At 39.5% G+C, this 23,447-nt stretch overlaps 2 protein-coding genes across 5 annotated transcripts in view; one reads left to right on the top strand and one right to left on the bottom strand.

Moving 5' to 3' along the window:
• The first annotated feature begins 6 nt into the window (after window positions 1-6).
• Window positions 7-18,816, top strand: ATG4A (autophagy related 4A cysteine peptidase). 2 transcript variants are annotated; one of them, XM_045030257.1, is made up of 13 exons: window positions 7-141; window positions 3,452-3,562; window positions 6,001-6,072; window positions 7,974-8,072; window positions 9,328-9,429; window positions 9,948-10,020; window positions 12,733-12,812; window positions 13,311-13,498; window positions 13,617-13,695; window positions 14,692-14,837; window positions 16,012-16,068; window positions 17,544-17,655; window positions 17,911-18,816. In XM_045030257.1, the coding sequence occupies exons 1-13, from the start codon at window positions 132-134 to the stop codon at window positions 17,973-17,975; spliced, it is 1,194 nt and encodes a 397-aa protein (XP_044886192.1). In that variant the 5' UTR covers window positions 7-131; the 3' UTR covers window positions 17,976-18,816. The 2 variants fall into 2 exon arrangements, with proteins under 2 accessions (XP_044886192.1, XP_044886194.1); XM_045030259.1 differs by lacking the exon at window positions 7-141 and adding an exon at window positions 688-817.
• The window catches only part of COL4A6 (collagen type IV alpha 6 chain), a 214,516-nt gene continuing 195,125 nt past the window's right edge, over window positions 4,057-23,447 (bottom strand). For 2 of the 3 annotated variants that reach the window (XM_045030254.1, XM_045030255.1), the window contains exon 46: window positions 21,604-22,919. In XM_045030254.1, coding sequence (XP_044886189.1) covers window positions 22,659-22,919 — 261 coding nt within the window. In that variant the 3' untranslated portion in view covers window positions 21,604-22,658. Of the gene's footprint in view, window positions 4,646-21,603; window positions 22,920-23,447 lie in introns of those variants that run through there. The other variant, XM_045030256.1, reaches the window with a different exon arrangement.

The raw sequence follows: 23,447 nt of genomic DNA on the forward strand, positions 1-23,447 counted from the left end.
CAGGCCGGCCCGGGAGGCAGCGGGGCGGGGCGGAGCGGAGCGTCCCCTTCACCGCAGAACTACAACTCCCAGCGTGCCCCGCGGCCGCCGCCGTGTCGCGTGTCCGCTGGGAGGATGGTGACAGCGGGAGGATGGAGTCCGGTGAGGGGAGACGGGGGGCGGGGGGCACCGCGGCGGGTCGGGGGCTTGGCTGGGCGGCGGATGGGGCGCTGCGGGCGGGACAGCGGGAGAATGGGGAGGGGGCCCGGCCTGGGGCGCGGGCGGGGCGGTTCCGATCCGGGCCCGGGGCGGTGGTCGCGGGCGGGCGGGAGCCCCAGGCCCGGGCGGGCGGCGGGTGCCGCTTGCGGCGACAGCCCAGGGGTGACGTGGCGCTGGGACGCGGCCCAGCTCCCGGGAAGGGCAGCTCCGGGCCCCGATCCTGCGCCCGCCGAGCTCCGAGTCCGAGCCGGCTTCCGAGCCCGGCCGGCGCCCGCGGCTGCTTTCCCCGGGCAGGGCTGGGCTGGGCTGCCCCGCACGGCTGGGCGCTCGGGGCGGGCAGGGGTTGCCAGGCCCGCTGTGCCGCGGGCAGGGGCCGCGCTAGAGGAAGATGGCAGCAGCCGCCGCTGTTACGCCCTGAGGTGACACAAGCCAGTGGCGAAGTGTCACTGTCGGTCCTGCCATAAGGACACTTCCGGGGGCCTCAGGCCGGGACCTGCGGCACCAGCGGTCGTGGGGACTGAAATGGGATTAGCCCTTGGGCCAGGTGGCTGCGGTTAGCAGGTTTCACTGTATCGTTCAGTGGTCTCGACTCCGCTCACAAACTTGGTTGTCCAGCCAGGTGAAAATAACGTTGATTAAAAACACCACGGAGTTTCCTTAGATCAGTTACTAAGAACATCTTTAGATTGTTTTTAAAAAGTGCAGAGTTGATTTTGTTTCCATCCACGCTGTTTACTTTTTGCACTTCAGTCAGCTGACCAATGAAAACACATTTGTCAGTTTCACCTTTCCATTTCTGGTGTTCTTTGCTGAAAATCTTACAGTAGAATGGTTAAATTAAAAACTTAACAGCTTTAACATTAAAATGTTATGCAGTACAGTAGTAAATTTTTGTGAAACTCCTTTACAGAACCTAAATATGGAGGAGCAAAGAGTCCTGTGGCACTTTATGGAGCCTAAACTAGGTGTTGGTGTCCACTTAATATAAGTCTTAGGACAAAAAATAGAGCTGAGTAAATCCACTTGTATAGTTGTCATATTTAGATATGTTTATTGGGTAATTTAGAAGTATTCAAAGTATGTAATTCACCTAAGTCCTGTCACTACACTCAGGAAATTGCAGGGTCTAGGCCTGGATTTGTAGTGTTAAAGTCTGCCCGTCAGGCTCCCTTCTTATGACCCTTTGACCGCACTCCTGTCCCTGTTCTTTTATTAGTTGTCTCCCGCAATTAGTGGGTTTCTGAGGCCCTGTGGAAGCTCCCCTTAGGCTGGGGGGGGGGGTTCCGTTAGCATGGGGCGTTAGCATCTATTCCCGGAAACCCAATAGATACTGTTGCATGGATATTTACTTCAAGCTTTTTAGCATAGTGTTGACATCAACTTATCTGCAGCCTTGAAGCTGATCCTTTGACAATTGTGACTGCCAACTGGCTGGAATAAATAAAATGTGTCAACACAGTATGCATTCGCTAGATTATGATATCAGAAATCATTTTGATTAGGCATGTAAATGTCTTGGTATTAAGTGAATCCTTCATTATGGCCCTGGATTTTTCCGATTGGCTCCCATAGAAGCAGGTCTAGGTGTGTGTATATACATACACACACACCTATAGTTAACATTCACTGTTTTACAGTAATTAGCAATCATTTATTCCAGTTGAATAGAAAAATATTATACATGATGCCTGAATGCTAATTTTCTGGTTAATATACCCTAATCTGAGGAGGGTTTGTGTGAAACTCTTTAAGGTATTCTCTAAAGTATAATATTTTTAAAACTGCATGTTTCCTTAAGTATGTTATTTACCTAATATTTTTAAAATTAATTCAAAGTCAATATTTTTTATTCTTTATGCTGTTTAATTTTGCACTCTGCTTACCTTGGACAGTAAAACTTGGTAAGTTTCACTTTCTGAGTATAGTCAGTTTTGACTTCTGATTTTCAGGCACTTACACAAATGGTGCCATGTTTACATTTCAATACTTTAAGAAATGTTTAAATAGTATAAAACTTTTGTTTGGCATTTTAAAAACGTCATGAAAAATGTTACTAGTTGTGGTAAAATCTTTTTTCTTCAACAAAGAGCCTACATTTTGGACCTAATTTATCTAATAGTTAAAATGGCACTAAGTATTCTAAAACGTTGGCCAGAATGTCAACTTTATATTTTCTGTAGACATTTTGTTCTAAGCCAGTGTATTTTATAGTCTATTGTGTAATCACATTTAATTATTTTACAGCAAGAGGCATGGCTGTGTATAGTTGCTATTAATGGCAATTAGGAAAGAAAGACACAGGATTAACTTGCATGCAAGAGTGTTTTCAAGATTGGGTCATAGATTGTAAACTCATTGGGACCAGGACTGTATCTTTTTCTGTGTTTGTACAGTGCCTAGCAAAATGGGTAATCCTGAGTGGAGCCTAGAAATCTTTAGTAATATTAATATTACATGCAACTTAAACATATTTAGCATGTATATTTATGATTTAATAATTAAACATCAGTTCATTGTGTATTTCTTAAATATGTCATTTGAAAGAAAAAATAATCAAAGCAAATAAAAATAACTCTTCAGCTGTAAAACTAAGCAATTCCTTCATTTCCATAAACTCCCACCAAAAATCATAATCAAATGAACTTCCATAATAGAATGAATCAATATAAGTGTTATATTTATTCATCTTAAAGTAAATAAGTTTTATGGTGAATAATAGTATTTTTTCTGAATAGGAGATCCAAAATCTCCTGTTAGCAGACTAAGGCTCCAGTCCCACTTACACTTGGCACATGCTTAATTTTAAGAAAGAGTAATGACATTGAAATGAGTGGAACGGTTCATGTGCTTAAAGTTAACTGTGTTTAGTGCAGGCCTGGGACATAAATTGTTCACCTAGACTTTGGGTGAAAGCCTAACCTCATTGAAGTCAGTGGCAAAAACTGCCATATGCTTCTATAGCACCAGGATTTCTCCCTGGGCTCGAGGGTCCAGGTGTCAGCCATAGTGTCTCCCAGAGCTTCTGGAGAGTTAAAATACAAAATTGCAACAAACGCTGTCCATTTTAATGGCAGTGCATATTGCAGAGGGAAAACGGGGTAAATGCTGCTGCTAGAATGAAGTATTGGTCAGAAAACCCCCAAACCCTGGACTAGATCACTGGTTGGAGCTAGTTGCACTATAAGAACTCAACATGCTCCAGAAAGAACCAAGGGAACAAAATGGAGTTTGAATTTTCTGTGTTCCTGTTCAGTTTTATCCAAGTGTGAAAACCAGACCACTGTCTTATCGGAATACCTAGAAGAATTTCCAGAAACAGATGGGTCAGTGTGGATTTTGGGAAGGCAATACCACCTTAAGACAGGTATGTTTATAATGACAATCTAGCTACAACTTTCATAGTTTATATGCCACAACATTTCCTCAGTGTTCATAACATTATCACTACATAAATCTGAGAGCAAAAATAAACTCACTTCTAAAAAGTAGACCAACTATATACAGTGGAGGTCACCCTAATATGAAATTAGCTGGTAGGAAGTTTACCAAAGTAGCAAGTGCAGCATCTGTCACAGTTTCTGCAAACAGGGCATGCTTATCCTGCAGATTAGTCTCTCATTAGGTGGGTTATTTCTAGTAATCAAATGTCATGGAATAAGTGACTTTTTAAGAAAGATAACATCACAGGTATTAAACAATCAGCTATGGAGAAAACATTTTTCACACAGAATGTTCCCACCAAAATAAGTAAAATCCTGACAATACTCTTTAAAGTTTCTCTTATAAGAAAGGAGCAGGCAGCTGAGTATCTACTGTAGCTCATTTTAAAACTGGATGTGGTGATGCAGCAAATATCAGTCATATCCTTAGTAACTTTGTAAATCAGAAGCATACACTGAAGCCACATGCTCTTGGTGATAAATTGCATTTTAAAATACAAAGTAAAGGCAATGAATCAGCAATTAACAGTATCAGGAGACCAAAAAATTAAGTCTGTTACACTAGTTCAGACAACAACAAATCCATTATGCTGGATTTATGAATTTCTTACAGCATGAGATTCTCAGTTGAAAGTTAATGTGTTTTTAAAATTAAGTAGTAAAAATTGACTTTATCTTTCTGAGGCATATTTTGTTTTAATTTGATAAAAATAAACACTTTCCCTAGAAGCTGTCCCTGCAGTGTAATTATAGCACAATACCCTACCACACAGGAATGAGAGGGTAGGGCTGGTTTTTGTTCCTTGGAGAGTGTGTGGGGTAGCACCTTGTGTTGCACTTCCTGGATCCTGGCAGTCAACTCAGTAGTGGTGTTGATGGGCACTAGGATACTGTTGAAGAATCCTGATAATGGCTGGAAGGAGAAGTCAGTCCAAGGTAAACAACAAGGGGATAAAGGCAGTAAATAGTTAGATCCTCAAGAATTGTAGAGTGCCTTTGAGGGAATCCTGGAAATCACAAAAAAAAATATTAATTTTTAAAACTGGAGAGATTAAAAATGCTGTAGAGTCAATATAAACATTTTGATGAGATTGGTACAAAACTAGTGCCATTTGACTACAACCTAATCTTTTAAAAAATTCTTTTGCAAAAATATACTGTTATTTACTCTTCTTGGCCAGCTTAGTGGTTTAGTAATTCTAATGTCAAAGTTGAATGTCACTCCAGAGTTTTTAAAATGACACAGATTGTGCTCAGGAATTGGAATAAACAGAATAAATAGAGCCTGATAAACTATCAGTTTAGAGGATTTCGTTTGTTCAATCGTACTGGTGATTGGTTATGTATAACTAGTCACAGGTTTATTTATTTTGTCTATTGAGTTATGTTGGCTCCCACTGTGCTAGATATAGGGCGACCAGACTGCAAATATGGAAAATTGGGACAGGGGGTGAGGGGTAATAGGAACCTATATAAGAAAAAGATCCAAAAATCGGGACTGTCCCTATAAAATCGGGACATCTGGTCACCCTAGCTAGACAGTATATGGTGAACAATAAACTTTGTCTAGGCTAGGGAGCAGATCATAGTCTATGTGGAAATTTTTTGTCACATTATCCTATTAGGGAAAGGATGGGTGGGGGGAAGACTAGGTATGGCTCTCCAAACCAGCAAGGTCCATCTCCTGAGATTTGCAGTGAAATTGCACATATCCCAGGGTATTTCCAGAGTGCCATGGCTTTTGCACAAAAACCCGATGTTGTTTGTAGGCGTTTTAGTCAATATCTTCCTGTGACTTTTGTGGTCTTCCTTCCCCAGTGAGTAGCAAGGCTCTCATTGGTCTGCCTGGACATGCTCCCACCTATCTCTGCGGTATTCAAGGTTAACATGTTCTAAGGTGGTGAAATCCTTGCAAGTGTGAGGGAGAAGATACCATGGAGAGTGGACATCTCACTTTGTTTTCTCTCTGCAAGGGACTATGCACTTAGGCTCATCCTTCCTCCTTCAGACCCAACTTGGTCCCTTTTAGTAGAAATTCTCCAAGTTTCTTGTCCTGTGTGTAATTTTGTTCAGAGGGAATAATTCTGCATAGCAGTAGCTGGTTCAAGTGTAGCTTAGCTATTCAAAACAGAAATGCTACTCTCTTAACCTTTGATGGCTAATAATTACTTCATGCTTACCCAATAGACTTTGTTTAGTTTGTATATGTAAAGTGCGCTGAATATTTAAAGTGATACATGTATTATTTTTGTATCTGAAAGTAAATAGACATCTCCTGTATATTCTATATGTTGCGTTAATGCCAAATGATCTTTGCAGTTAGGAGTTGGTAGTTTAATATGGCTTTGTTTTTTAATTCTAGACAAATCTAAATTATTGTTGGATATAAGTGCTCGTCTGTGGTTTACATACAGAAGAAAATTTTCACCAATTGGTGGGTATGCTTTAGGGTGAACAGCCCAATTTTTCTGTATTGTTGTCTTGTTGCAAATTTTAAAGTGGAAGGAATCAAATTATTGTATATGAACTTACCGACTTCTAAATTATTAGAGGACTTAGAGGTATGACTTTTACTCCTTCTGAAAACCAAAAGGAAATAGTGGGCCAGATTCCCTAGTACTGAAAGCTGTGCTTACTTACACCAGTAGAAAATTTGGACCTTGTGTTTATACTAACAGTGGAAATAACTTGTAAATGTTTCTCAAATGAATGGGGAATGCACAGTAGATCTGTTGTGCAAGAAATAAGTTTAACCTGTTTATTCACACACTAAAAATAATTCCACATTAAAGGAATAAAAAAACCCTACTTAAACTGTCTGGTTAAATTAAATTAATTTCCCAAATCATCACCCAAAGAAACATTTTGACTGGATAAGCTATGGGATTGGTAATGGGATAGAACCTTTACCTTTAGGTTGCCAATTTATATCTAGCTCAGGTGGGTAGAGCCCAAAACCCGTTATTTCGTGGTCTCTGCCACGATTGCAAAAACCACCACAATTGGCATAATTGACAACACTACTGGCAATCTTACTAGAGAGTAAGTACCATTCACCACTAGAGGTAGTCTTTCTACTACAGAGTTGAAACAGATTGATGGAACACTGTCCATGCACTGCCTGTTCTGTTGATAGATTTCCAGGACAGTCAATTTAGCATCTTTCTCAAGCACTAAATTAAATAGAAACAAATAAAGGAAACTCTTGGAATTTACCGTATAATCCACTTCTTGATGCAGAACTGTGCTTAAGAATCTTAAGCGTTCAGTTTAAACTGATTTATCTTTCGAGCCTTCATGATTGTGAAGACAGGCTTAAAACATAAACAAATAGAAAATATTGTCTTCCTGAATCTGCAGACAGTTTGAAGCAATAGCTTGGAGAGGTGTGACCTTTCCTAATAATCTTAGATTCTTATTATTTCACTACATCCAACCAGTGTTCTTTGCTCCACAGATCCAGACTGTGTCCAGTGTTTCACCAGATGCCAAAATCTGTATTTGCTTCCTACCTAAATGCTAAAACCTCCAGCTTCAAAGCCTCAAAGCTTATACAGCGCATTTACTAATATATATGCACATATATACAGGCAAGTCTTATCTTACACAGGGGTTCTGTTCCGCGGTTAGCGCATAAAGCGAAAACCGCGTATAGTGAAACACTCATTGAGTTGAATGGCGGGTGGAATCGCCCGCACTACAGATGCAGTTTTTATATTGTTTTTTTTCCCCTGTTTTTGCCAACTGCGCAAAGCTGAATTCGTGTATGTTAAATGCGCCTAAGATGCAACTTGCCTGTATACTTTTAGTATATTGCAAACTGAAAATGAGGGAAGATTATAATGTAATATTAAAATATGGAGGTTACTGTACTGATTGCATTACTCTTTCCATATTGAATTCCATTAGGTCCATTGCCTACACCTCCATCTTTCGTTTTGGTTTCATAGTGCTCATAGAACCTCACTGCAGAGTTTAGGTCTGGCTTAGCACCGTGTACAGAGTCCTGCAAATAGGCTTGTACATTTTACCTTGAATTTGGCACAGTTTGGTAAACATGGTTGCTTCTTTGCCTTTTGTCTTGCATCAACAAAGAATTCTGCTTCTATTGAGCTGTATCAATACTGGTCTCCACACAGATCTGCTTGGCAGATCCTGAACACTTATCTAGAAGCCAGACTGGTGCTAAAAATCTTTTTCTCCATTTCTTTTCATCCACAGGACACTTGTTAAAGAGCCGAACTTTTCTTGACTACCTAGATTTCAACAATTTGATTTTTGTGGTGCTAATTTCAGTCAAGAACCCAGATTAATTGTAATAATTCTTGTTAATAGGAGGCACAGGCCCTTCATCCGATACTGGCTGGGGATGCATGCTGCGATGTGGACAGATGATGCTGGCACAGGCCCTGATTTGCAGGCATTTAGGAAGGGGTGAGCATATTGTTCCTTTGTGAAATATGTTAGGAGGCTCTGTGTTATTTGGGTGACATTTAACGTTGGTGTGAAAGCCCAGTACAATAGACATCCACTGAGAGATGTAGGACTAAAGTAACTAGTGAAAGTCTCTTCAGAATGATTGACAGAAATGACTAGTAAATGATGTCTCCAGACAAGAGGAAACTGTCAGTGTTTCATTCTGACCCAGCAGGGGTGAATTGTTTTGGTCGTTCAGCAGAAAAATGAGAACAAAGAGTTTACCAAGTGGGACTCCTGTCTTTATTATTTAATAGAGCTTTGCATGACAAATAATGAGACCGGTGCCTGGGTGGAAACTGCTGCTGCCTGACTGATTTCCTGTCATTTTGTTCATTGTTTATGTGGTGCCCAAATTGTACTAATTGCTTTATAGGCAAAATAAAGAAGAATTCTCTGTAGCTTGATAGCTTGGTCCAGTAAAAGATATGACCTCACCCACGTTGTCTCTCTAATATCCTGGGACCAACATGGCTACAACAATACTGCAAATTATAGGCAAATATGCAGATAGCTTCCCTACCTCCAGCCTAAGGTCCCAATCCTGCAACAGAATTCACTAAGTGTGGACCCATACACCTGTCTGAGCATTCCAGGATTACAGCCAGCGTAATTTTAGGCGTAATATACATTAGAGCTCTTGTATTGAGTCAGCTGTTTTGGTTAGGGATGTGAGTTTATACCAGTACAGTTAAATGGGTACAGACCCTGCTGTGGACACCTATATACTGCTGTAACTTAGTCCACAGTAAAGCGTGTGCCACTTTTAACTATATCTGTTTCTAAACTGATACAGCAAAGTGGTGCAAAAAAAGTGTAGCCAAGTTCTTATTGTCTCCTTCTGACTATCAGGATTTTTGTGAAAACATTCTTGGTCCATGTTGTATTTTAGAAAAGCAGTCTCTTCCCTTTTTAAAAATAAAATATTTATTTAGCATTCAGGGATAAATTCAGCACTTGTTCTGTGACAGAACGACACACATCTTCCTATTGAGAGAAGCTGAGACTGTTATTTTGGCATCTTCTTGACCTTTTCTTTATTAAATATTCTCCCGATGCTGCCTCTAAAGAGTTGTTGCCCTCTGGGGCCAAACTTTGCTCAGTAAAACTGGTGTAAATTGGGGGGGAAAGCTCCACTCATGATTGCGTAGTCTGAAATGCTAGACAGAGTTTGGAGTATGTCAGTTAATCTATATAACGTTTTCCCTGTAAGACTGGCAGTGGGAGACACACAAAAAACAACCTGAGGAATATCACAAGATCCTGCGATGCTTCATAGACAGAAAAGATTGCTGTTATTCTATCCACCAAATGGGTAAGGGCAGGTATCATCGGCTTTGTATGACTCAAGTTGCTAATGTCTTTAAAATGTATTAATTTTAAAATATATAATCATGAAACAAAAGGAGGATTATGGAGACAAAGTATAAGTATATATAGAAGATTTAATGCATGCCAAATATATACTGAGGTCTAAATCCAGTATGTACAATAGAAATAACAACTAGCTCTGGATAGAATATGTGACTATTAGGGACCAGACTTTAATAATATTAAATTAGTGCTTATCAACATAGATTCTCTTGCACTGGCCCATAGATTGTAGTGAGGGATATCAGAATGCAGTTTAGAGGCTTCTTCTCAATTATGGAAACTAATCTTCATTGCAGTTGTAAAAAGAGAACAGATAGTATATCAATCTGATTACATGTAAATCTTTTACAATAGTTGTAAAATGTGTGCAACAAAATATTAATAGGATGTGCCATTTAATACATGTCATCACCTGATATTTGTGCTCTTTTCTGTGTGTTTTGTTTCTAATAAAAACAGCACAGATGGGTGTAGGAGAGGGGAAGTCGATTGGAGAATGGTTTGGACCAAATACAGTTGCACAAGTGCTAAAGTAAGCAAAACATACATATATATTTAGAATGTATTTACCCTGAATAGTTCAATTCAGATGCAGCATAGCTGTCTAAGAGTGATGACCCCCAGTTCTGATTTTTGAAACAATGTAAAGTTTGGAGGCGTTGGCTTAAACCCATGTATAGTCTGAACTGAGGTCCTGCTTTTACTCAATTATATACAAGGATTATTTGAGTCACATGACTTGTCTATGTCCGACAGGGGCATAGGTAGGACTGGCCCTAAATAAAACACGTGAGATACGTAAGAAAAATACTGCATTTCTTCTACAAAAGTTTTATATGAAAAAAATCATGTTTATAAGTAGGTTAGTTTTATTTATTTATTTATACTGACAGTGTAGAGTGATAAAACAAATTATTAGGGCTATCAGTTATTTGCAGTTAACTCACGTGATTAACTAAAAATTAATTGCGATTAAAAAAATTAATCCAGATTAATCAGTTAATTGCACTGTTAATAGAATACAAATTGAAATGTATTAAATATTTTGGCTGTTTTTCTACATTTTCATATATTATATTCTGTGTTGTAATTGAAATTAAAGTGTATTTTTGCTTACAAATATTTGCACTGTAAAAATGATAAAAGAAATAGTATTTTTCAATTCACCTCATACAAGTACTGTAATGCAATCTGTCTTGAAAGTGCAACTTACAAATGTAGATTTTTTTTTGTTTGTTTGTTACATGACTACACTCAAAAACAAAACAGCATAAAACTTCAGAGCCTACAAGTTGACTCAGTCCTACTTCTTGTTCAGCCAATCGCTAAGACAAACAAGTTTGTTCACATTCAAGGGAGATAATGCTGCCCTCTTCTTATTTATACTGTCACCAGAAAGTGAGAACAGGTATGTGCATGGCCGTTTTGTAGCAGACTTTGCAAGATATTTACGTGCCAGATATGCTAAACATTCATATGCCCCGTCATGCTTCGGCCACCATTCCAGAGGACATGCTTTCATCCTGATAACGCTCATTTAAAAAAATAACCATTAATTAAATTTCTGACTGAACTCCTTGGGGCAGAACTGTATGTCCCCGGCTCTGTTTTACCCACATTTTGCCATATATTTCCTGTTATAGCAGTCTCGGATTATGACCCAGCACATGTTGTTCATTTTAAGAACACTTTCACTGCAGATTTGACAAAATGCAAAGAAGGTACCAATGTGAGATTTCTAAAGATAGCTACAGCACTTGACCCAAGGTTTAAGAATCTGAAGTGCTTTCCAAAATCTGAGAGGGATGAGGTGTGGAGCTTGCTTTCAGAAGTCTTAAAAGAGCAACATTCCGATGTGGAAATTACAGAACCCAAACCATCAAAAAAGAAAATCAACCTTCTGCTGGTGGTTTCTGATTCAGATAATGAAAATGAACACGCTTTGGATTGTTATTCAGCAGAACCCGTCATCAGCATGAATGCATGTCTTCTGGAATGGTGGTTGAAGCCTGAAGGGACATGTGAATCTTTAGTGCATCTGGCATGTAAATATCTTGTGACGTCGGCTACAACAGTGCCACAAGAACACCTGTTTTCACTTTCAGGTGACATTGTAAAGAAGAAGCGGACAGCATTATCTCCTGCAAATGTAAACAAACCTGTTTGTCTGAGCGATTGGCTAAACAAGAAGTAGGACTGAGTGGACTTGCAGGATCTAAAATTTCACATTGTTTTATTTTTGAATGCAGATTTTTTTGTACATAATTCTACATGTGCAAGTTCAACTTTCCTGATAAAGAGATTGCACTACAGTTCTTGTATTAGATGAATTGAAAAATATTATTTTGGGTTTTTTACAATGCAAATACTTGTAATAAAAAATAAATATAAAGTGAACACTATACACTTCGTATTTGAAATCAATATATTTGAGAATGTCCCAAAATATTTAAATACATGATATTCCATTATTGTTTAACAGAGCAATTAATCACGATTAATTTTTTTAATCGCTTGAGAGCCTACAAGTTATATTTAATTTTAGCTGCTTTAACTAGAGTTTAACAATGAAACCTAGATAGTGGTTTACATAGTCAGAGAGCTGTAAGCCAGTATATTCATTTAAGGATGTTCTGTTGAACTACATAAAAAAAAAAAAAGTATAGCAGACTCAGCATAGTGTCTATGACTTAACTTTCTCGTACAGCTTTTCTTTCTTCACTTGGTCTGGGACTGAGTTTATGACAGATTTATGGCCTGATCCTACCAACACTTATGCACATCAGTAATCTCACTGAATTCCGTGGAACTACTCATGCCTAAGGTTACTCATGTGTGAGTGGATTGTAAGCTCTTTGGGGCAGGGACTGTCTCTTTGTTCTGTGTTACACAGCACCTAACACAATGGGGTCCAATGACTGGGGCCCCTACGTGTGACTGCAACACAAATAATAAAAATAATAATAAATATAAAGTAGCAAGTTGTAGAGTTCAATTGCTTTGCTATTGGCAATGAGCCAAGAAATTTTTCACACAAGTTAGTTCACTTTCATGCTATCTCTGCATTCTCTTCTACGTCATAATTATACTTTGACTAATAAAAAAAATACAACGAATGCTGTTTTTTGTTAAGAATTTATTTATATTTATTCAAGAGCCATCGAATTGCATTGAGTGCCAAGCTACACTTTTGGCTTCTGAATGACAATACACTTTTTCACTAATTACTACCTTTGTTTTCCAGAAAGCTTGCTTTATTTGATGAATGGAATTCCTTAGCAGTTTATGTATCTATGGACAACACTGTGGTCATTGAAGACATCAGTAAGTTACAAATACTGGCTCTCACTTAAATTAGAGTTTCTTATTTGCCGAAGTACCCTAAAAAATGTAGTTAAAAAAATGCATTTTGGGCCTTACTTATTACCCTAGTTGAGAAATAAGGTGTGTGTGGGACAGTTCTTGGGATACCCAGTACTATGCATCACCTTGTTACCCCATCCTCTAGCAAGACATATAGTTACCCAAGAAAGCTTCTGGTGCTAAATGTTGTTTGGTTAAACATAACTTTATCTAGTAAATCATCATCATCTCCTAGTCATCGACCTGAGCCCTAATATCTTCTTGTAACCTGGCACCCTAGTCTATGCCTACCAGGATTACTTGTAATTATACAGCCGCAATGTACACACTACCCTCCTTAAAAGCTGGGACCTTCTGTAAGAAAGATCTCTGAAAAAGCATCTTAATTTTCCATTCATTTGAAATGTTTATAATATAGTCCTTAGCGAACTGACACGTCTCTCCTCCTTGCTCCCACAGAAAAAATGTGTTGGTGCCCTCCTCAGAGCAGCAGTGCTGCACGTGGCAGCACATTCTCACACAGAAGTGCTCTCAGTCAAAACAAGAACACAGCAGGGTTTTGCTCAGGCTGGAAACCTCTTTTGCTCATTATACCTCTACGACTGGGGATAAATCACATCAATCCGATTTATATTGATGCTTTTAAAGTGAGTCGCTGTCCCTGAAATGATTGTTATGCTGCATGTCATTTACAAACAGTTTAGATATCTCTGATACCAGTATACAGGACAACTAAAATTTCATTTTTCCCCTTTGAATCTCTAGGAATGTTTTAAGATGCCACATTCTTTGGGGGCATTAGGAGGGAAACCAAATAATGCCTACTATTTCATAGGATTTTTAGGTAAGGAAAAAATTAATTACAGATAAGTTGATGGGCTAAGGAACTGGGCCTGGTCTGAAGAAACATCAGGAAGTGTAAAACTGAAGCTGCTGGAAAATGTAGTTAAGGAAAGAGATAAGGAGAGTAGGAGAAATGGATAATTAGATAACTCCAGAATAATACACGATCTTTTATAGGAAAGGTAGAGTGAAGTTGGGTATAGAAATAAGTAACAACATCCGCAAGATTCATGTGATATGAAAGGCTAGTTGAATAGTATTTGGCAAATTTATTAGACAAATGTTACTAGTGTGTAGTCCTGTATTGTTTCCTAATCTGTAGTCTTACGTTTTATTCTTTTGCTTCACTTTTTTCTTCAAGTGGTATAACTCAGCATTTTCCCTGATTAAAGCTCATTTGTTTGATTTCTGCTCACTTCTCTAACTTCACTAGATCTTGCTGTCTTTTAATGCTAGCCTTGCATCAATGTATTTTAATCATTTGCCTTTCCTTTGTCAGTTACAGTAACATTCAGTGCTAGACTTAATCTTTTTTGAAACTTCACCCCATTTGACTTGTTATGAATAACTGCTCTCTATTCATGACCTATCCATCCATTTTTGGATAAAACCTGTGGTATTTTTATTCAGACCTCATTCTTTCAATCTCTCAGTGAGTCAAATATGAAACAATGTTGAATGCCTAACTGAGTTCTAGATTATATTTGTGGTCATCCTGTGACCTGTAGAATGGCAGAATTTACATTTTAAAAGTATTAAATGTTATGTTAGCTCTAGGAAATAAAGGAGGAAAATAAGGGTCAAAGTAAAAAGTCTTACAAATCACCACAGTAAGCTATACCAGATATGGTGCCACGCTCTTCCTGAATTTCCCAATTTCAGAATGCATAGCTAGCAAAAGTCTAATCAATCTTAATCATGATGACGATCTAAATTCTATCTTACAAGTCCAGCTTCAGTGGTATTACAAATGATTAAATATATTTTACCTGCACAGGAAATGAGCTGATCTATTTGGATCCTCACACCACTCAGATTTTTGTAGATTTGGAGGAAAACGGTACGGTTGATGACCAGAGCTTCCATTGTCAGCAGACCCCACATCGAATGAAGATCATGAATTTGGATCCCTCCGTAGCATTGGTAAGTGTTAGGAAGAAATGTAGCATGAACTTCTATTACAAAACTGCACATAAGTACTGATAAGGGTAGTTGTGCATTTGCCTGAGCAGAATCATGAATGACTACAAAAAAAATGTCCACATATGCAGAATTTATCCTCATTGATAAACTATACAGTAATTTTGCTGAGATTAATATTTCCTCCAATAGGAAACTGGATATTTGAATGGGGGTGGCTAATTATTTTTGGTAATAGAGAAGGCTCCACTTTTTGCAGAGCCATTGTAGTGTAGTGGTTGAAGCAGGGAATTTAATCAGAATTCCAGGGCCCTCTCTCTCCTTTACGTCTCAGTTTACTAATCTATTAGTAGTTACAGTCCAGGATACTTTATAGGGATATTACAATTCTTAATGCCCCTAATTCTGATCTCATTCCAGTTACACGCACTATTGACACCAGTAAGGTTACTCTTCATTCTCCTCCACTGTGTAAGATCAGAATTGGCCCAATGTTTGTAAAGTGTTTTGAGTTCCCGAATGAAAGATTATGTAAACGTATGTTGTTAATAATATCACTTTTAGTGGGAAATTATCTGCTGTTAGTAACATTTAACTATGCAAATGTTCAAACCATGAAGAAGCACAACCAACCAGTCCATTCAGTAATAGAACTGAATCTGATATTAACAATACAGCCACCTTTGGAAGCGTCATGTATATGGCAGTTCATCCCCAGTGGCAGGTTAAACTTGCAGCCAGATGGACAATGGTGGTATATTGGCATGGCCCTATTGACTTCAGGGGAGCTGCAATTATTATTTGCATTCTGGTAGAGCCTACAGGCCTCAAATTGAGATTTGCTTAGGCACTGTACAAACATAATACAGTCATTGCCCTAAAGGGTTTATAATCGAAATAGATAAGACAGATGAACAGGAGAGGGGGAAAAAAGAGCAGAGCATTCAGTATGATGAGTGGCAAATGTCATGTCAGTTCCTTGTTTTTTCAACTTTTTTCCCCTGTGGCCTCTGTTTTACTCCAGTTCAGGATCTGGTCCTTAGTCTGATACATATTTTGGGTCATACACATGATGATAGTATGTGCTACTGAAAAATAGTCGCTTAATTCTGCCTTATTTGCTAATATTGCATGTAACTTGCAGAGGAAAAATTATCTGTTTTTTTCCTCCCTTCAGGGCTTCTTTTGTAAAGAAGAAAAAGACTTTGATAACTGGTGTAGTCTTGTACAAAAGGTAACAATGGGATATTCTTTTAATTTGATCTGCATCAGGTTAGGTACACATTTTACCAACAAAACTGTAAATGAAAACTCCCCATAAATATCTGTCAGTGTACAGTAGCTAAATGAGGTATGTAGAAGAATATATAAGGAAATATATAAGGAAAGAGAAACACACTATTTTAAAAAGCCAATTCTTACTGAATGACCAATAGTTTGGGCTCTGTCTTGGCTAGTTCCTTTCCTGAGACCTCCTATTGCTGTTTAATGGTGATGTATTATTAAATATCCTATGCCTTATAATTAACTCGCTACACTGAGTCACTTAGGCCTGATTCTTTGAGGGGTTGGATCCCTTCAAGTCATGGGAGCTGAGGGTGTTGTGCACCCTGCAGGCAGTACTTGGCACCTTGCAGGGGTGAAGGTAACTTAATGGACTTACCGGTATGCATAGTGGCCAGGGTCCTGGGCAAGGTGTGGAGGAGCGGTTCTGGGCCCCGGAAGAGAGGGGCCAAACTCCCCCAGCCAGCCCTTCAATGCAGCCCGGCCCCCGCTGCCTGGGGCTCCGGTGGCAATTTAAAGGGCCCAGGACTCTGGCCGCTGGTGTAGTAGTGGTGGTGGGGAGCCCCAAGCCCTTTAAGTCGCTGCTGGAGCCCTGGGGCTCCGGCCACTGGCGGGAACACTGGGCCCTTTTAAATCACCGGGCCCGGGGCCTCTGCCCCTTTTGTTCCCGCCCTCCCCATCAGTGGCCCTGCCGATAGTCGGCTTTTCTTACCAGTATGCCATACTGGACCGTATCTGCTTACTTTCACCTCTGGTCTCAACTTATTGTGGGAAGTAGGCTGAGGGCAAAGTGACTTCAAACTCCAGAAAATATTTATTCCTAAAACCAGTTGATGGTTTCCTCAGGAAGTCAGTTTGCAAACTCCTTTTAAAAAAACAGGTTAGAATAATTCACCAGATTGAAGTACAGCAGAACTTGGTTTTAGTAATAACAGATCAAATCTGAGATCAAAAGTTGTCCTTCAAAATCCATTACTTTTTGGAGCTGCTGTGTTTGTCCTCTGCTCCTATCATCTGATGGTGCACTTAGTAAGGATCTAATTAGGAATAATTTCTTTGATATTTTCAAAGATTGGAAAATATTTCATGCTTTTAGTGCCACTTTGCTGCACATATATACAAGCTATAGTTTTTGTTTATCAGAGCTAATTATAACATGTCTGACAATCTGTGGTAGAGCTTGAGAGATCTACCTTCCATACATATTTCTGATTGAAGAAATTCACTCTATGTAGATCTGTAAAATGATGACCTTTAATGAGGGTTGCACAAAGTATAACAGGATTCCATTTCGTATGGGCATAATTTATTTATTTATTATTATTTCCCTCTTGTAACTGTTTTGACTGACCAGCCAAGTAGATCTGTTGTTGGATTTTCCATTAACGAGAAACTTTTTTTTAAGAGAAAGTGCTTTATCCTCAGGAGATTCTGAAGCAGCAGAGTCTTCGGATGTTTGAGTTAGTCCAAAATCATCCAGCCCATTGGCCTCCTTTCGTACCTCCAGCAAAACCAGAAGTGACGACGTCAGGAGCAGGTACAGTATTGACTTGAGTGGACTATAGTTCAGCACCAGTAGGAGAAATAATTACAGGTGGAGCAGCTATGCTTTACTAATTGTTTTATGCTCAATGTGATTAGCTAATCCATTCGTTAATACCGGTAGCAACTTGAACACCAGATTTATCTACAAAGGCTAAATGTGATTTCCAGCATATCTTGCCCTAAAAAGTCTTCCAAAGTGAAAAGCAATAGGCATGTCTATTAATATTGTTTATATTTTTGTTGGCAGAACTTATTGAATCTACTGATAAACTGCTTGAGTTGGAAGAAGAATTTGAAATCCTGAGTGTATGAAGGAAGCCATGGTGATTTTTTCTGTGTTGAACATATTGCATTGACTTCAGACAAACAGCCATTCTAGCCCACAAGTGCCTGAAATTATGGACAACAGAGCACAAAACCATAGCAGTATCCAAAACTCAGAAAGTGACAGTTTAACAAGATCTTCCCTGGGTGGAAAGAGAAGCAAAGATCCCATTGTCAGACACTTCAAGGGAATCTCTGCTTCCAGCATGCATCTTATTTGAAGACAAATGGACCTTTTGAGATGAAGGCAAAAACAATATATTAAAGTAAAGACTATGGTTTATCACTGGGCTCTACCTTGAAGGAAGGGATGACTCAAATGGCTATTCTTGCTCTCGTATGCAATTGTGTAGTCCTTAAAAAAAGCAAAATGGCTTTGAGTTAAGGGAGGACGTTTACTTCTGTTCCCTCCTGTGGGCTGCATCATAGGAATAAATTCATCATCTTGTTTAAAAGATCAACTGGATCAGGAGAAAATTGTTTCCTTGTTAAATATTTTAACATGTATTTGAGCAACCACACTTATTACACAAATGTTTCTGTAAAAGGAACTATGTCTAATGTGTACATTTGGAATAGCCTTCCTGTTTCTGGGAGACCTAAAACAAACAGGAGACTCAATTAGTTGATATAGATCACGATCACTGCTATAGTTACGACATATTTCACCTGGACCTTAAAACTTAGGTGGTTGATTTTTGTTAAAACAAGAAGTCAAAAGGTGGTTTTTTTTAAAACTGTATCTTATTTATTTTAAAATAGATTTATTTACACAAGTTTCTCTGTAACAGCACTTTATCTGTGCATCTAATAAATTTCTTAAGCTTTTCATAGGCTACTTGCTATAGTTTGTGAATTTGCTTGCACAGATCATAAATATAAAACAAAAAGTTATCCCAAACTGATGATACACACACACATACATTATTTAAGGTCCCTGATTCTGCCTTGTTACCTTATCACGTCTATTTGGTAAAAGTATCTTAGATATACAAGTCCCTAGTAGAGTTATGTGGTAAGATGTTTATTTAAACTGAGGATATCTCTAGTAGCTTTAAGAACAAGGGTTCAAAAATATCAAGTCCTTACTGTGCACATGAATTTTAATGAATTCATGAGTCGCATTTTATGTTTCCTAAAAACACAATTCCCATCCAGATGAGGCCTGGTATGATAGTGCAGTTAACGTGAAAATCTCCCAATGTCATTGTTCACAAATAGATGAGAATCCTGGGCCTAGGCAGGAGATGTGCTGAGCCCTTGCAAAACCCGAATGAAAGGAGATGCTGGTGCTTAGCATCTGAAGAACAGGAAAACATGACTTTCGAACAAAAAAATTACCCAGACCAACAGTTAATGTCTTGTTTGCCTTTATTAACCTGAACATTAACAAAAGGAGATGTCACCGCACGCTGGTTTAAAAAAAGCTGTGATGTCTCCCCAGCTAGTATTCATTTAAGACCATAGCTATGCTTGGTGCCTTCCAGACAAAAGTGAAAATGCAGCCCTGCTCTGAGAAGCTTACATTCTACAGGAGGACATCTACACAGAAAAGGGAAGTACCTGCTAGATGACTGAGCAATGAAGCTAGGCATATATCCTCCTTAGTCCATTTTTTTTATTGCCCTCCTGTTATCTTTCATTATGTAAACACAACTCAGAGGCGAAATCTGAAGTTTACAGGCTTCCTGGAAAAGTGTATTGAGCAGCAACTGGAAGAGAGGGGATAAATACAGGGTTGATTGGAAGAAGGGCTGGAGATAGGAGTGGAAGAAGATCAGACTGTGGCCCTGATCTTGCAAAAATGCTTGTGCTTAACATTACCCATCAGGGTGAAATCCTGGCCCTACTGAAGTCAATGGAAGTTCTGTCACTGAAAGCAATGAGATTACACACAGTGCATAAAGCTAAACAAGTACATAGACCCTGCTCCTGAAAAGATGTATGTGTACTTCAGTCATGTGCATCCAGAGTAGAACCCGTTTTCCCTCACCCCTCCCCTCAACATCCAAACAAATAAGCTGGTACCAGACCTGGTGCTTCTCCTGCTGGCACCTAATGAGTAGAATGGGTGACAAATAAAAATGTTTTCCACAAATATTTGCTCAAATTTTTAAAACAAACACTGGAGTTATTTGAGTTTTACTGACACTAATATTTGCAGAAAGTGAATTTCAAAGTCAAATAACATGCGACTTATCCGAGCAGTCCCAACTAAAACACAGATCAGGTATCTGACATGGATGCATCATCAAACTATAGAGTGAAAAAACAAGATGTTTGTTGAATAATTCAAAGTTGTGATTGATATTTTGCAAGCAGAAAGAGGTTACATCAAAGAATAAATTGTTGACTGCAGGTTATTAGCTCAGCTCCAATTGGGCTCAACCATGCAAGGGTCCGCGGTACCCTGACCATGATCCAGCAAAACTCTTAAGCTTGTGAGTAGCCCTATTCAAATCAATGGGCCTACCTGTGTACTTAAATTCAACCATGTGCTTTAGTGGATCAAGGCCAGCGTTCTAAGTACCCTGCTAGACTAAGTCAGTAATAAAGAAGAGTGATTAAGTCTTTGTCCTGAATCAGTAGCAACTTTCTGTAGAGTTTTGTCTTTCAATTAAAAAAAAAAATTGAATTTACAAGGCCCTCACTTCAGATCCTCTAAAATGCTGATACCTGTGGGTGGCACCAACCTCACTGTAGAAAGAAGCTGAAATTAATAGCTTTAGCCTTAGTTAATTCTCAACATGGACATATTGTATTTATGGCTTTCCCTTAGAATATACAGGAAAACAGAAATTGAGTACCACTGATTGTAATTATAACCTGAAGGAACTGTGTGAATATTTAACAGTGCATTAGAAATACAGTAATGGGTTTTTTAACTAGTAGAAATAAAGCCAAGAGGATGAGGAATACAATACAGGTTATTTTAGCAGTAAAAAAAATGTACATCCAACAACTGCTTGCTTCTGTGTTTCCATACACTTGAATGCTAAATAATAAGGCGTCTACATTTTAAAATATACATAATTCAAATACTTACAAAAAAACTGTTCCAAGGCTACCTCAAAAATATGATTTCATATGTACTGTGATAGACCCAGGCCAGTTGGGTACAGCAGAGTAGTAGAAGACAGATATACTGGCCACTGGATAAGCAGTTTTCTGTTCCCTGACTGACCAGAGCAGGGGCTGCTCCAGGCTAGAGTGGATGCCTGACGCTAACCTGCAAAGAGTCAGGTGAGGCCGTTAAGCTAATGTGAACACCTGACTCTAATTAAGGCCCCTCTGATACTGTAACAGGGCTCACTCCTGTCAGGCTGGGGGAAAGGAAGTGAGGCTGAAGGGCTGGCTAATGAAGATACTCTCAAGCCACTGGAAGGGAGCCCTAAGGTAAGAGAGAGAAGCGGGAGAGCTGTGAGGAAGTGGCCCAGGGAAATGTAGCAGTTCTGGTGATGAAAGGTCAGCTGCCAACAGCTGCTGCCACTAGGGTCCCTGGGCCGGAACCCAGAGTAGAGGGCGGACCTGGGTTCCCCCCCAAACTCACCACTACAGAAACACTTCCTGGGAAGGGAAGACAGGCCCCTGTCAGGACAGGAGGCTAAACTGTTCTTGAATAAGCCCGTAGGGACAGAGACTGTGGGAGTTCTCTCACCAACCTCCTTGCTGGCTTATGATGAAAAGGGCTCAGTAGACTGTAACCCTGGCCCTAGAGAGAGAAGGGCTACGTGGAGGGTCTCAGTGAGCCTCTGAAGCTGGCATAAACTGCCTGGAAGCACGGGACCCACGGAGACAAAGTCGGCGCTCTGCCACAGTATGTACTAATGAAATTATTCTGGGGGGTCACAAATTGCTAGAGTGCAAAAGGTAATGACAAACCTTGAATTGTGTCCTTACACAGAACACATTTCAATAGAGAGAAAGCTGTGCTGAATAATGAAAATGGCTTTAAGTTCAAGTAGAAATCCACATTTTTCACTGGGGAAATCACAGCTGGTCTGAATTTGGCTCCAAGTTGCTTGTGCATCACTGAAACCAAAGATTTTGCCAACTGCTTTAAAAAGCAAAACAAAATGAGCTCATCTTTAAGAACTTCCCAGGTAAGCCAGTTTTCAGTCTTGAATGCTTAATACTCTGAGCACCTGCTGCAGTGATTTGTTTTAATTAGTTTAGAGTTAAGTTCCTTTCCTATCGAAAATCCACTTCCTTACATATTTTCTCATCTAATCAAGGCTTATTCCCCTAGGCCATGCCAAATGCTTTGTGCAAAGACAACTCATCAGTGAAGCACCAACTTATTTAAGAAAATCTATCGTTGGCTAGAGATGAATGCATAAAAGGGATGGGTGATATAATATGGAGTGCTTGTCACTCTGCAATCTGAATGAGAAAGGCACAGAGACTTTCTGAGGTAGCCATGAATAGGAAAACAAACAGAGAAGCAAAAGTGTAGCACCATGTTCCACAAAACAGTCAGAGGTTTCAGAGCATTAGTCTGTCCCTCCTTCCTTCTGTGTGAAGTCACGTTTCTTATGGATCTAAAACATAATTTCAGTAGTGTTCTGGCTGTTACAACCCACCAGCAGAATGGGCTTGTGTTTATATTTCTTCTTCCAATCACTGAGGTTTAAACGCTTAGGTAGCAAAGTTTTATTTGGGTTGTTTTTGCTACAAGTTCTTCATGCACACTTGGCAACGGCTGACTCGTGTTCGGAGCTGTCCTGCTTTCAGAGTTTCTGAGGGAGGAGCACTGACAAACTGCTGCGTGCGTTCGACTGTCGTCAGCCAGAAGCTGTATTTGTTTGCAAAGTAATGGCAGGTTCCTCTGGCACCGTTGCATTCAATGAAAGGAGTAGCACGGAAATCCTCAAGACAAGAGCCGGGTGACACAAGGGACTGACCTCCGCCTTCTGCGCCAGCTGCAGTGTGCTAGAATGAATGTGGTTATTTAACTGAGCTCCAAAAGAAGGAAATAGGCACTCATGGGATACATTTGTTGCAGTGAACAAAATGGGGAAATCTAGATTGCTCCTCCATGACACCTGTAGCTACATATCACTTGGGTCGGAGTTACGTAGGGTGACCAGACAGCCAGTGTGAAAAATCGGGACGGGGCTGGGGGGTAATAGGAACCTATATAAGAAAAAGACCCAAAAATCGGGACTGTCCCTACAAAATCGGGACATCTGGTCACCCTAGAGTTAGGGGGGAAGCACAAGAATGCAAACCCCGGGTTGAATATAGGATTCTGGTAATATAAAAAAGCAGCTTTTCACTTATAAAGTGAGCAAATTTGAAAACAGAGACAATAAAGAATCTCATATTGCTATTTTTAGAATCATTTTGCAATCACACTTTAATGAGCTACCAGGAAATCTTCTTGTAGAACATTTCTGGGAAAAGTGTGGGAGAAGGGGTTAAATCTGTGCTATAGTTTAATTGTAGTGGGGTGGCCAT

This window comes from Mauremys mutica, chromosome 9 (assembly GCF_020497125.1).
Source record: "Mauremys mutica isolate MM-2020 ecotype Southern chromosome 9, ASM2049712v1, whole genome shotgun sequence".
Taxonomy (NCBI): domain Eukaryota; kingdom Metazoa; phylum Chordata; order Testudines; family Geoemydidae; genus Mauremys; species Mauremys mutica.

What these genes read in the sequence shown, in the direction of transcription:
- ATG4A (XM_045030257.1), top strand. An exon ending in TGTGGTCATTGAAGACATCA is followed by an intron (nt 12,813 to 13,310) that starts GTAAGTTACAAA and finishes TTGCTCCCACAG; the next exon opens with AAAAAATGTGTTGGTGCCCT. An exon ending in AGTGACGACGTCAGGAGCAG is followed by an intron (nt 17,656 to 17,910) that starts GTACAGTATTGA and finishes TTTTGTTGGCAG; the next exon opens with AACTTATTGAATCTACTGAT.